Source organism: Hippopotamus amphibius, chromosome 1 (assembly GCF_030028045.1).
Source record: "Hippopotamus amphibius kiboko isolate mHipAmp2 chromosome 1, mHipAmp2.hap2, whole genome shotgun sequence".
Taxonomy (NCBI): Eukaryota; Metazoa; Chordata; class Mammalia; order Artiodactyla; family Hippopotamidae; genus Hippopotamus; species Hippopotamus amphibius.
The window spans coordinates 80,443,044-80,455,299 of NC_080186.1; the positions used below are offsets into that span (position 1 = coordinate 80,443,044).

The following is a 12,256-nucleotide window of genomic DNA, read 5'->3' on the forward strand; positions in this document are numbered from 1 at the left end:
CTAGAGCACAGGCTCAATAGTTGTGGTGCACGGGCTTAGTTGCTCCATGGCATGTGGAATCTTCCCAGAGCAGGGCTTCAACCCGTGTCCCCTGCATTGGCAGGCGGATTCTTTAGCACTGCGCCACCTAGGAAGACCTTCCTTTGTGTATTTAATCTATCTCTTCCTCTTTGTTTTTGTTAACATCATCTTAATCCACTTAACATCATCTCGTGTTTGTACTACAGTTGGTTGTGAGTTTTTTAAAAAGGGTAAAAGCATTTAATAGGTGCTTAATTTAATAATTGATATCTTGACACTGGGCTCAATTCTAACAGAATGCAAGAATAGATGGCCATAAATTCCTCTAATAGGTTTGCTCTTCTTTACCTCTTCTTTGGCTCCTCGCTCTCAGTTCAACAAAGATTTATTATGAACAGGATGTGAAATCTGAGCTTTTCTCCCTCAAGCTGTGTGATAGTGGGCAAATCATACCAACTCTTCCCTATTGGATGAACTAAGTAGTCTGCTAGGTTTCTCCTAGTCTTGTCTAGTAAATGTCTTTTGATTCTTGTAACTGTTACCAGCTTTTGGATATTAGACACCTGAATTATCTGAAAACCACATTACCACAATAAATCATGTTTTTAGATTCTCACTAAACTGTTAGAGAGGAGATTACAGTCTAACTCAGATCACTTTCTTATTTACTTTTACATTTCTCCTTGGGCTTCTTAGGTCAACCTAGGACCTAAACTGGAAACCTTTTAAATACAAACATTTAGTTTCTCTAAGAATTAGCCATCACTAATAAAGTGATAATATTTTGAACAGTTGATATAAGGGTGGGGTTTGTTTACTTCTAAAAAGTAGTATTGCATCTTAACAGCATTTAAAAACAAAGGCTAGGGACTTCCCTGGTGGCGCAGTGGTTAAGAATCTGCCTGCCAATGCAGAGGACACAGTTCGATCCCTGGTCTGGGAAGATCACACATGCTATGGAGCAACCAAGCCCATACACCACAACTACTGAACCTGCGCTCTAGAGCCTGTGAGCCATGACTGCTGACCTCGTGCACCACAACTGCTGAAGCCTGCATGCCCTAGAGCCCATGCTCTGCAACAAGAGAAGCCACCTCAGTGAGAAGACAGCACACCGCAACGAAGAGTAGCCCCCACTCGCCACAACAAGAAAAAGCCCATGAGCAGCAACAAAGACCCAATGCAGCCAAAAAATAAAAAACAAAATAAATAAAAATTTAAAAAAAATTTTTTTAAATAAAAACAAAGGCTAAAAAACGCGGTACTGTGTACTTTTGGTTTTTGATTTCTACTTTTGAAGTTTTATAAATACAGAAACATCTCACATACCTGAATAGGATAATATATATTCCAAAGCTAAATATGAGTACCTTTTTGGATTAGCTGCCATTTTTATTTGTTCATACCTCTGTTCTCTTCTTTCTTCATTGAGAATTCACATTAAATTGATTTCAAGTGGACTTCTATAAGATATGAGTAATTCTTTAAACCAATTTAGTTAATCTTAAAAAATAGTTATGTGATAGACTAATGTAGATATAATAGCAAAATTAAGTGAACTATTTTAGATAGATTAAATTTTTGTATTTAATATTTATTGCTGAGTAATTTTTATAAATTGTCCATCTCTTCTATTCTTGTTCCTGTTACTTGTTTGAAAGTCAGTAGTCAGTTATTTATGAATAGTCATTTTCTAGGATCTATAAATTTTGTTTTGTTTTTTGTAATACAAACTTTATAGTAAAAATTTTTTGCTTTATACTCAAATTCTCTAATATTTAAAATAACTTAATTTCTTTTTCTCAAAGATAGAGAAAGTACTTTCACTGTTGTATTTGTCACTGGGAAAACTAGTTTTAATTTATATTGACCTTTTTCTCCTTTGAGCATTTAGTCTGCATTCAATAAAATGTTGATGACTGCTCTTTAGAAGACAGCTGTACGAAATAAAGTATTATAAATATTCAGCTTTCCTTTCTAAGCATTGTCACCAACAGCTGGGCATCCAGTTTAGCAGAACAGATTTTGCACAGAGAGAGCCTGGCATGTTCCTGAATCAGTTTAGTGAAGGAGACAAAAAATAGTTTCTTATGGATTGGGGACTTATAAAGACATAGAGCATCTGTTCCTCAGTTAAGTCATAGTCTGTTAGCACTGAATCATGTTTAAAGCTAGAAAAATGTGCGAAACTTTTCTACCTTGTTCATACCATTATTTTAGTAGCTAGAGTGTTATTTCTGCAAATAATATACTTTCAACATCTCCACTGAAGGTATGTAAATTATTTTGCTTTTATGTATAATTTTTTGTTAGTGGTATTTTAAAACATATGTGTTAATTTTTTACTAAGATTATTTTTATAATATAACTTGAATATTTGAATTATGATAGTGCATATTATAAAACTGCATGTATAAAAATCCATTTAAGTATTTAATTATGATTTCATCTTGATATATGCTACTAAAAAAAACAGTTTCATCATTGTGAAAATTGCTTTCTTCATAGGTATTCTACTTTAGTTGGCGAAAGTAACAGAAACTTTGTTTATATAGATTACTCTTAAATACTTAGCTACTTACAGCATATTAAATCTAAGATGTCTTTAAATATTTTGTTCGCAGTGTTAAAAGATCACTGAAATTGGATGATCTGTTAAAAGCAAATGTAAGTATTTACTTATGAGTTTGTAATTGCATAACAAGATTGTGCTTTTAATTTTTTAAGAGCTAATTTACCCTTATACTGAATGTAAAAAGTATCAAAAACAGAAAACAAACACTGTGACATAATTGTGATTGGTACATCATTTTCTACATATAAAATTTGTAATCTAGTATATGGAAATTCTTGGCCAGCTTGAGGTTTTTATTTAAGGGGCAAACTATTTGAAGCCTTAGTGAAATAATTTAGTCGAAATTAGTGAAATAATTTAGTCGAAATTAGTTCACTATTTGTAGAAAAAAAATACTCTGCCACTTAAATGTAGATAGATAAAGATGGGACAATGGCAGTGCTTTAATCTGCATTCTATAATCTGCTAAACTGAAATAAAAACATTAACAACATTTTTATATCAAAAAGGTAATTACCCCCTCAGCTACGCTGGCATGATTAAACAAAATACTAACACTGTAATAAATTTCACCATGGTTGTCACAATAATAAAATTGTACTGTTGCTATTACTTTTTGTAAATCTCATCATAGCACATTCCAATACCAGCATATCATGACATATGCTAGTTTATTATCTCTTCATACCAACATTGGATCTAGATACAAACACTAATACCAGGATACTTATGGCCTTAGTAATCTTAAATGCAAGTAAATTGGTGAGAGAGTAAATTAAAATAAATAGCTAGTCAATAAATGGGCTCCTATATGAGATCCCATATGAGAATGCCATTTCAAGAAATGGGTTTTATATGGAATTTCTCTTCAGAAGACTCACTGGTATTAACAGTTTACCATTTTAAAAACTTCCTAGGTGCTTTTTAAAAAAAATTTAAACAAAGGTGGCAAAATACTGCAGTGCCACTAAAAAAATCATTAGCGGTGTAATTAGCAATTTAGAACACCATTATCCAACTTGTTCTGTACAGAATGCAGCTGTGACTGTAATTTTGCATCTGTTTCTTTGGTCAGAATGGTATTTTGGTAGATGAGTAGTCCAGCTTGAAATGAAATACTGTTCTTTCCTGCCCCAAAACTGTTCATTGGGAGGTGGTAACATCATTTGAAAGGAAGAGAATGGCCATTTAGGAATTCATCCTTTTCATAAAGTACTGTTGTTGTCATGGCAAGCTTTCTATCCATTTTTTGTCTAGATTAGGATGTGTCAAGGTAGCCAGTGACACAGCTAATATCCTGTATTAGAAAAATACATTGTTATGTTTGGCCCAATTCTGTACCTTTAAACCAGTTGACTTAGCTTAGTACCAAATAGCCACCAACTGGTAGCCTAGCATGCAGGTTCCTAGCATCCTAGCCTGGGCAATATTTCTATTTTCTAACCTGTTTCTAATATTTATTATTATTTCTGATATTTTCAGCTGTTGTACTCTTGCCTCATCATTTGTTTGCAGCTCTTAGACCTGACAGTTTTTGCTCTGGTGCTAAGTCTAGGCTTCTCTCCTTAGCTACGTTTATGTCTCTGTCCACTCCAGTAATAACTTAGCCTTGAAGTAGCTTGGTTCCCTAGTATCTGCCTACATATCCGTGATCCCATTGAGGCTGCCTTAGCCCATGCAAAGGAAAATCAGACATTCAAGACATTTACCTATAATTCTAAGAGCACCTAATTGCTGTGAAGCTACAGAGGAACTAGTAGTAACTTTGTGGTCATTTTGCCTTACCAATATGATGCTGAAGGAAGAAGGTTTTGGTGTTCAGGGAAAGGAGATGACTCTTATTTGTCAGTTGGTTGAAGTGGAGACTGTTCATCCTAAACAACTGGTGTTTCCTCTCCCAGCAATGATTAGAACTACCAAATCCCAGTGTCCCAATGTGGCTATAGACCTTCATGGAGATTAATGCTCCATGATGTTAGGGCAAGTCTGCAAAAGTAATTTTCCTTATAATTCCCCTAATAGGGGAGACAGAGGTATGGATCATGCCCTGTTATCTTCCTTTAATATACTGAGTATATACTACAAGTACCACTATTTGCTGAACCTCTCAAATTGTTGGGGGGTAATGAGGAGTGATGAAGGTTTTGATTTATCATTACCTGCAATATTGGGGTTGCTCAAGTTATTGCCCTCTAAGCACTGTTTCTGGATGAATTTTCAGAAACAAAGTTGAATTATTTATTACAAACTGTTGCCAGTGGCAGTCCAGATGAATTTATAGGGACAGCTGGCTACCTGGTCATATATGTAGCCAGTTTGACCTAATCTATTTTAGGCTACCTCAGGGAAGGAATGGGAGAAGGAGATGCTGCAGGTGGGAAGGGGAGGAGCATACTTCCTTCCAAGGCTAACTCAATAGGCATGCTGCTAGAAGGAATGCAGTGCAGGTTTGGGGAAGGTTTTCTGATTTGGACATACATACCCAGTTGAAATTCCTCCCTTACCGTTAGTAGGATACTTTTTTTTTTTTTTATAAATGTATTTATTGATTGATTTTATTGGCTGTGTTGGGTCTTTGTCACTGTGCGTGGGCTTTCTTCTTTTAGTTGCGGTGAGTTGGGGGCTGCTCTTCGTTGTGGTGTGCGGGCTCCTCATGGCCCTGGCTTCTCTTGTTGTGGAGTGCGGGCTCTAGGCACGTGGGCCTCAGTAGTTGCAGCACATAGGCTCAATAGTTGTGGCTCACGGGCTCTAAAGCGCAGGCTCAGTAGTTGTGGTGCACGGGCTTCGTTGCTCCGCAGCACGTGGGATCTTCCTGGAGCAGGGATCGAACCCGTATCCCCTGCATTGTCAGGCGGATTCTCAACCACTGCGCCACCTAGGAAGCCCAGTAGGATACTTTTAAGTCTGATTATTCCCATGGTCTAAACTTATCTTATCTCTGAAACAAGGATTCTCCTGACTCCTGAAATTAGAAAGAACTTTGGACTTCAGGGCATTAGGAAATATTATAGCTCACATTCTGTGGCTTACTTGATTTGGCTCAAGTCTACTCCCTTCTTCTCTCCCTCCCTCCCTCTTCTTCCCTTCCTACCTTCCTTACCTTTTTATTATGGAAATTTTCAAACATACACAAAAGTAGAGACAATAATACAATGAACTACCATGTAACCATCATCCAGCTTCAAAACTTGTTAACATTTTGCTAATTTTGCTTCACCTATTTATATATATGTATATGTACACATACATTTAGGCATATACATGTGTGTGTATCTGTGTATTTTTTCCTGGAATTTTACAAATCCCAGACATGTTATTTCATCAGAATATTCTTCAGTATGCATTTCTGACAGATAATGACTTCTTTCATAACTATAGTGCCATTCTCATACTTCACAAAATAAGAACTCCTTAATAATATCTTTTACCCAGTCCATATTCACATTTCTATGGTTGTTTCAAAATATCCTTTTATAGTTGGCTTATTAAAATCAGGATCCAAACAAGGTTTACACATTGTCATGGTTCTTATGTACCTTAAGTCTTTCCCACCTCCCCCCCACCCCCAAATCTTTTAAAATCTTTTAAAATCTCACTCTTTTTCTTGTAATTTATTTTTCAGAAAAAACTGAAATATTTTTTCTATATTTCACATTCTAGATTTGGTGGATTGTTTTCTTGTGCTGTCCTTTAAGTGATTTCTCGGAACTTCATCTTTCCTGTAAAACTCGTAGTTAAAGGTAGAGGCTTGATTAGATTCTGGTTCGTATTTTTGGTAAGAATACTTCATAGGTAATCTGTGTAGTTCCTGTTGCCTCACCTCAAGAGGCACAAAATGGTCTTGGTTTCAGGTGTTACTAGCCTGATCCACCCATAATAAAATTCTCCATCGATCTTTCTCCTGGTGTTTTTTTTTAATTCATTAATGATTATTTTATAGATTCCTTATTTGACTACAGTTACCAAATACTGGTTCATTTTTTTGCCTTTTGATTTTGGAGAATTTTGATTATGGAGAATGCACTGCCCATTACCCAGCTTCAATAATTATCAACACAAGGCTAATCTTGTTTCATTTATACTCCCACACATAATTCAGTATCCCCCATACTAGATTATTTGAAACAAATCTCAAACATCAGCCATATCATCCATAAATACTTCAGCAATTATTTCTAAAAGATAGACTTTTTAAAAACTATAATAGTATTATCATCTCTCTCAAAATTGATTCCTTATTTGTTAAATGGACGTCTTTGTTCACATTCTCCGATATCTAATATAATTTTTGACAATTCAGATCTTTTTTTAATTTTAGCATTTTTATTGAGAGATAATTCATATAAAATTCATAATTTTAAAGTATACACCAGTGGTTTATTATATACTCATTACATTGTGCAGCCATCACTAGTATGTGATTTCAGAACAATTCCAGCACCCCAAAAAGAAACCCATACCTATTGGTAGTTAGTCTCAATTTCCTCTACCCCACCTCCCATTCCTTGGCAACTACTAATTTATTTGCTGTCTCTATGGATTTGCCTGTTCTGGCCATATTATATAAATGGATTCATACAATATGTGGTCTTTCATGACCGACTTCGTTCATTTAGCATAATATTTTCAAAGTTTATCCATGTTGTCACATGTAACAATATTCCTTTTTATGGCTGAATCATATCCTTTCGTATGGGTATATCACCTTTTGTTTATCCATTCCTCAGCTGAAGGACATTTAGGTTGTTTCTGCTTTTTGACTATTATGAATAGTGTTGTATGTAACATTCCTGTACAATGTTTTGTATGAACATGTTTGCAGTTTTCTTCATTACATACCTAGGGATGGAATTGATGGTCATATGGTAATTCTAACTTTTTGTGAAATGGCTAAACTCTTTTCTACAGTGGCTGCACCATTTTACATTCCCCACTAACAGTGTATGAGGGTTCCAATTTCTCCACATTCTCATCAACACTTGTTATTGTCTGAATTTTTGATTCTAGCCACCCTACTGGGTGTGAAGTGGTATCTCATTGTGGTTTTAATTTGCATTTCCCTGATGATGTCAAACATCTTATAATGTGCTTATTTTCTGTCTGTCTATTTTCTTTGGAGAAATATCTATTCAAATCTTTTGCCTATTTTGAATTGGGTTGTCTTTTTACTGTTGAGTTTTAAGAATTCTTTATGTATTCTGAATACTGTTACCTTATCAGATATATGATTTGTACATATTTTCTTCAGTTCTGGGGTTGTCTTTTCACTTCCTTGATAGTATCCTTTGATACACAAAGGTTTTAAATTTTGATGAAGTCCAATTTATTTTTTCTTTGATTGGTTGTGCTTTTGGTGTCATACCTAAGAAACTGTTGTGCAATCTGTGGTAATGCAAACTTTCACTATGTTTCTTTCTAAGAGTTTTATAGTTTTAGCACTTGCATTACATTTAAGACCTAATTGAGTTCATTTTTGTACCTGGTATGAGGTGAAGGGCAGGTAGATATTCATTTGTCCTAGCAGTATTTCTTGGAAATCTATTATTTCCCCTGTTGAATGGCCTTAGAACCCTTGTCAAAGATGAGTTGACTATCAATATATGGATTTATTTCCCGACTCTCAAATCTATTCCATTTGTCTATAAATCTAACCTTATGCCACTACCATGCTGTGTTGATTACTGTAATTTTTAAAAATAAGTTTTTAATTACTGTGAATTTAAAATTAGGAAGTGTGAGGCCTCCAACTTTGTTGGTCTTTTTCAAGATTGCTTCTGCTAGCCCATATCCCTTGCAATTCCCTATGAATTTTAGGGTCACCTTGTCCATTTCTGAAAAAGAAAAATTTGGAATTTTGATAGGAATTACACTGAATCTGCTATTTTAACATTGGTAATTCTTCTAAACCATGAACATAGGATCTATTTCTATTTATTTTGATGTTCTTTAATTTTTTTTCAATGTTTTATAATTTTCACTATACAAGTCTTATACTTTTGGTTATATTTATTCCTTAGTGTTTTATTCTTTTTGGTGCTAATGTAAATGTTTTTATAATTTCACTTTAGATTGGTCATCGCTAGTGTATAGATACACAGCTAATTTTTGTATATTGATCATTATTGTGTAACTTTGATGAACTCATGTATTAGCTCTAATACTTTCTTATACATTATTTTGGATATTCTATATATCAGATCATGTCCTTTTTCTTCCCCATCAGATGCCTTTTATTTCTTATTCTTGCTTATTGCCCTGGCTAGAACCTCCAGAACAATATTGAGCAGAAGTGGCAGGAACAGATATTGTTGCCTTGTCCTGATTTTAGGGGGAAAGCATCCAGTCTTTAATCACTAAATATGGTGTTAGCTGTGAGTTTTTCCTAAATGCCCTTTGTCAGATTGAGACACTTCCCTTCTGTTCCTAGTCTGATGAGTATTTTTTATCATGAAATAACACTGGATTTTTGTCAAATGCTTTTTTGTATCTATTGAGATGATCATGTGGGTTTTTTCCCTTTATTCTATTAATATGATGTATTATATTGATTGGTTCTTGTATGTTGAACCAACCTTGCTTTCACAGAATAAATCCCACTTGGTCATAATGTATAATTCTTATTTTCTCTGGTTTCAGTTTGCAGGAATGTTGAGGATTTTTGCATCTATATTCATCAGGGAGATTAGTCTGCAGTTTTCTTTTCTCGTAAGGTATTTGTCTGGTTCTAGTATCAGAGTAATGTAGTCTCATAGAATGTGTTAGGAAGTGTTCCCTATTTTTTAATAGAGTTTGAAAAGAATTGGTGTCAATTCTTCTTTAAATGTTTGTAGAATTCACCAGTGAAGCTCTCTGGTCCTACGCTTTTGTTTTTGACAGGTTTTCTGAATTGATCTAATCTATTTACTTGCTATTGATGTGTTCCAATTTTCCATTTCTTCATGATTCAGTCCTGGTGGACTGTGTATTTTAGGGAATTTGTCCATTTCATCTACATTATCTAATTTGTTGCCATACAGTTGTTCATAGTATCCCCTTATAATCTTTTATTTCTCCAAGGTCAGTTGTAATATCCGCCCCCCTCATTCCTGATTTTAGTAATCTGAATTTTATTTCTTTCTTCGTCAATCTAGATAAAGGTTTGTCGATTTTCCTTTCAAAGAACCAGCTTTTAGATTCATGATCTTCTCTATTTTCTTTTCCATTTCATTTGTTTTCTTTACAGTATTAATGTTTATTTCTTTCCTTCAGGTTTACTTTGCTCTTTTTCTAGTTTCTTAAGGTGGAAGGATAGGTTATTGATTTGAGAGCTTTCTTTTTAAATGTAAGTGTTTAAATTTCTCTCTGAGTACTGCTTTCTCTGTATCCCGTAAGTTTTTTATATGTGTTGTGTTTCATTTTCATTCTCCTCGATGTGTTTTCTAATTTCCCTTTTGATTGGTTATCTAGGAGTGTGTTAATTTCCATGTATTTTGTATTTTCCAAATTTCCTTCTGTTTTTATTTCTCATTTTATTCCATTGTGATTAGAAAGCATTCTTTATATGATTGCAGTCTTTTTAAATTTACTGAGATTTGTTTTATGGCCTAACATGTATTCTATCCTGGCTAATATTACATATGCTCTTGAGAAGAATGTGTATTCTGTTTTTGTTGGGTGGAGGGTTTGATAGATGTCTATTAGGTCTAATTGGTGTATAGTGTTGTTTGTCTTCTGTTTCCTTGCTGATTTTCTGTGTAGTTGGTCTGTCTATTATTGAAAGTGGGGCATTGAAGTTTCCAACTATTATGGTTGAATTTTTTAATTTTTTCCCTCAATATTGCCAGTTTTTGCTCCTTGTATTTTGGGGTTCTCTTGTTAGATGTGTGTGTGTGTGTGTGTGTGTATTTATAATTGTTATATCTTCTTTTCTTTTTACTCTCAGAAAGTCTACATTCACTGAGTTTTCTTGGAGAAAAGAAGAGGAAAGGGAAAGGATCAGCATATAGCAGAAGCATATAGCAAAGGTATAGCAGAAAGGAAAGGAAGTATCCAGTAAAATCATAAACACACACTGGTGATAGATTCACCAAAGTGTAAGGGAGCTCAGTCTTCTGTAGTTCAGGAATGAGAGGAAGGTATCAGGGAAAGAACAGACAGGTTCTTGCTATCCTTCCCTCCCTATAAATTCAAGAATTAGCCCAAAGCTTTGCTTTAAATGACACAATAAATCAGCTTGATTTAATAGATATCTATAGGACATTACATCCAAAAACAGCAGATTACACATTCTTCTCAAGTGCACATGGAACATTCTCCAGGATAGATCACATTTTGGGTCATAAATCAAGCCTTGGTAAATTCAAGAAAATTGAAATCATATCAAGCATCTTTTCTGACCACAGTGCTATGAGATTAGAAATCAATTACAGGAAAAAAACTAAAAAACACAAACACATGGAGGCTAAACAATACGCTACTAAATAACCAAGAGATCACTGAAGAAATCAAAGAGGAAATCAAAACATACCTAGAGACAAATGACAATGAAAACACAACGATCCAAAACCTATGGGATGCAGCAAAGGCAGTTCTAAGAGGGACGTTTATAGCAATACAATCCTACCTCAAGAAACAAGAAAAATCCCAAATAAACAATCTAACCTTACACCTAAAGAAACGAGAGAAAGAAGAGCAAACAAAACCCAAAGTGAGTAGACGGAGAGAAATCATAAAGATCAGAGCAGAAATAAATGAAATTGAAACAAAACAGTAGCAAAAATCAGTAAAACTAAAAGCTGGTTCTTTGAGAAGATAAACAAAATTGATAAACCTCTAGCAAGACTCATCAAGAAAAAGAGGGAGAGGACTCAAATCAATAAAATTAGAAATGAAACAGGAGAAGTTAAAACGGACACCACAGAAATAAAAAGCACCATAAGAGATTACTACAAGCAACTATATGCCAATAAAATGGACAACCTGGGTGAAATGGACAGATTCATAGACAGGTATAACCTTCCAAGACTGAATCAGGAAGACATAGAAAATATGAACAGACCAATCACAAGGAGTGAAATTGAAACTGTGATTAAAAATCTCCCAACAAACAAAAGTCCAGGACCAGATGGCTTCACAGGTGAATTTTATCAACCATTTAGAGAAGAGCTAACACCCATCCTTCTCAAGCTCTTCCAGAAATTGCAGAGGAAGGAACACTCCCAAACTCATTTTATGAGGCCACCATCACCCTGATACCAAAACCAGAGATACTACAAAAAAAGAAAATTACAGACCAATATCATGGATGAATATAGATGCAAAAATCCTCCACAAAATACTAGCCAACAGAATCTAACAACACATTAAAAGGATCATCCACCATGATCAAGTGGGGTTTATCCCTGGAATGCAAGGATTCTTCAATATACGCAAATGAATCAATGTGATACACCATATTAACAACTGAAGGATAAAAACCACATGATCATCTCAATAGATGCAGAAAAAGCCTTTGACAAAATTCAACACCCATTTATGATAAAAACTCTCCAGAAAATGGGCATAGAGGAAACCTACCACAACATAATAAAGGCCACATACAACAAATGCACAGCAAACATCCTTCTCAATGGTGAAAAATTGAAAACATTTCCTCTAAGATCAGGAACAAGACAAGGATGT

General features: G+C 34.6%; 1 protein-coding gene across 5 annotated transcripts in view; it reads left to right on the forward strand.

Moving 5' to 3' along the window:
• The window catches only part of ITGB3BP (integrin subunit beta 3 binding protein), a 94,545-nt gene that overhangs the window by 20,709 nt on the left and 61,580 nt on the right, over positions 1–12,256 (forward strand). For all 5 annotated transcript variants that reach the window (XR_009050223.1, XR_009050222.1, XM_057717510.1 and 2 more), the window contains exon 2: positions 2,646–2,688. Coding sequence is in view for 3 of the 5 variants with exons in the window: in XM_057717510.1 (XP_057573493.1) it covers positions 2,646–2,688 (43 nt within the window). In the remaining 2 variants the exon portion in view is untranslated. The remainder of the gene's footprint in view (positions 1–2,645; positions 2,689–12,256) is intronic.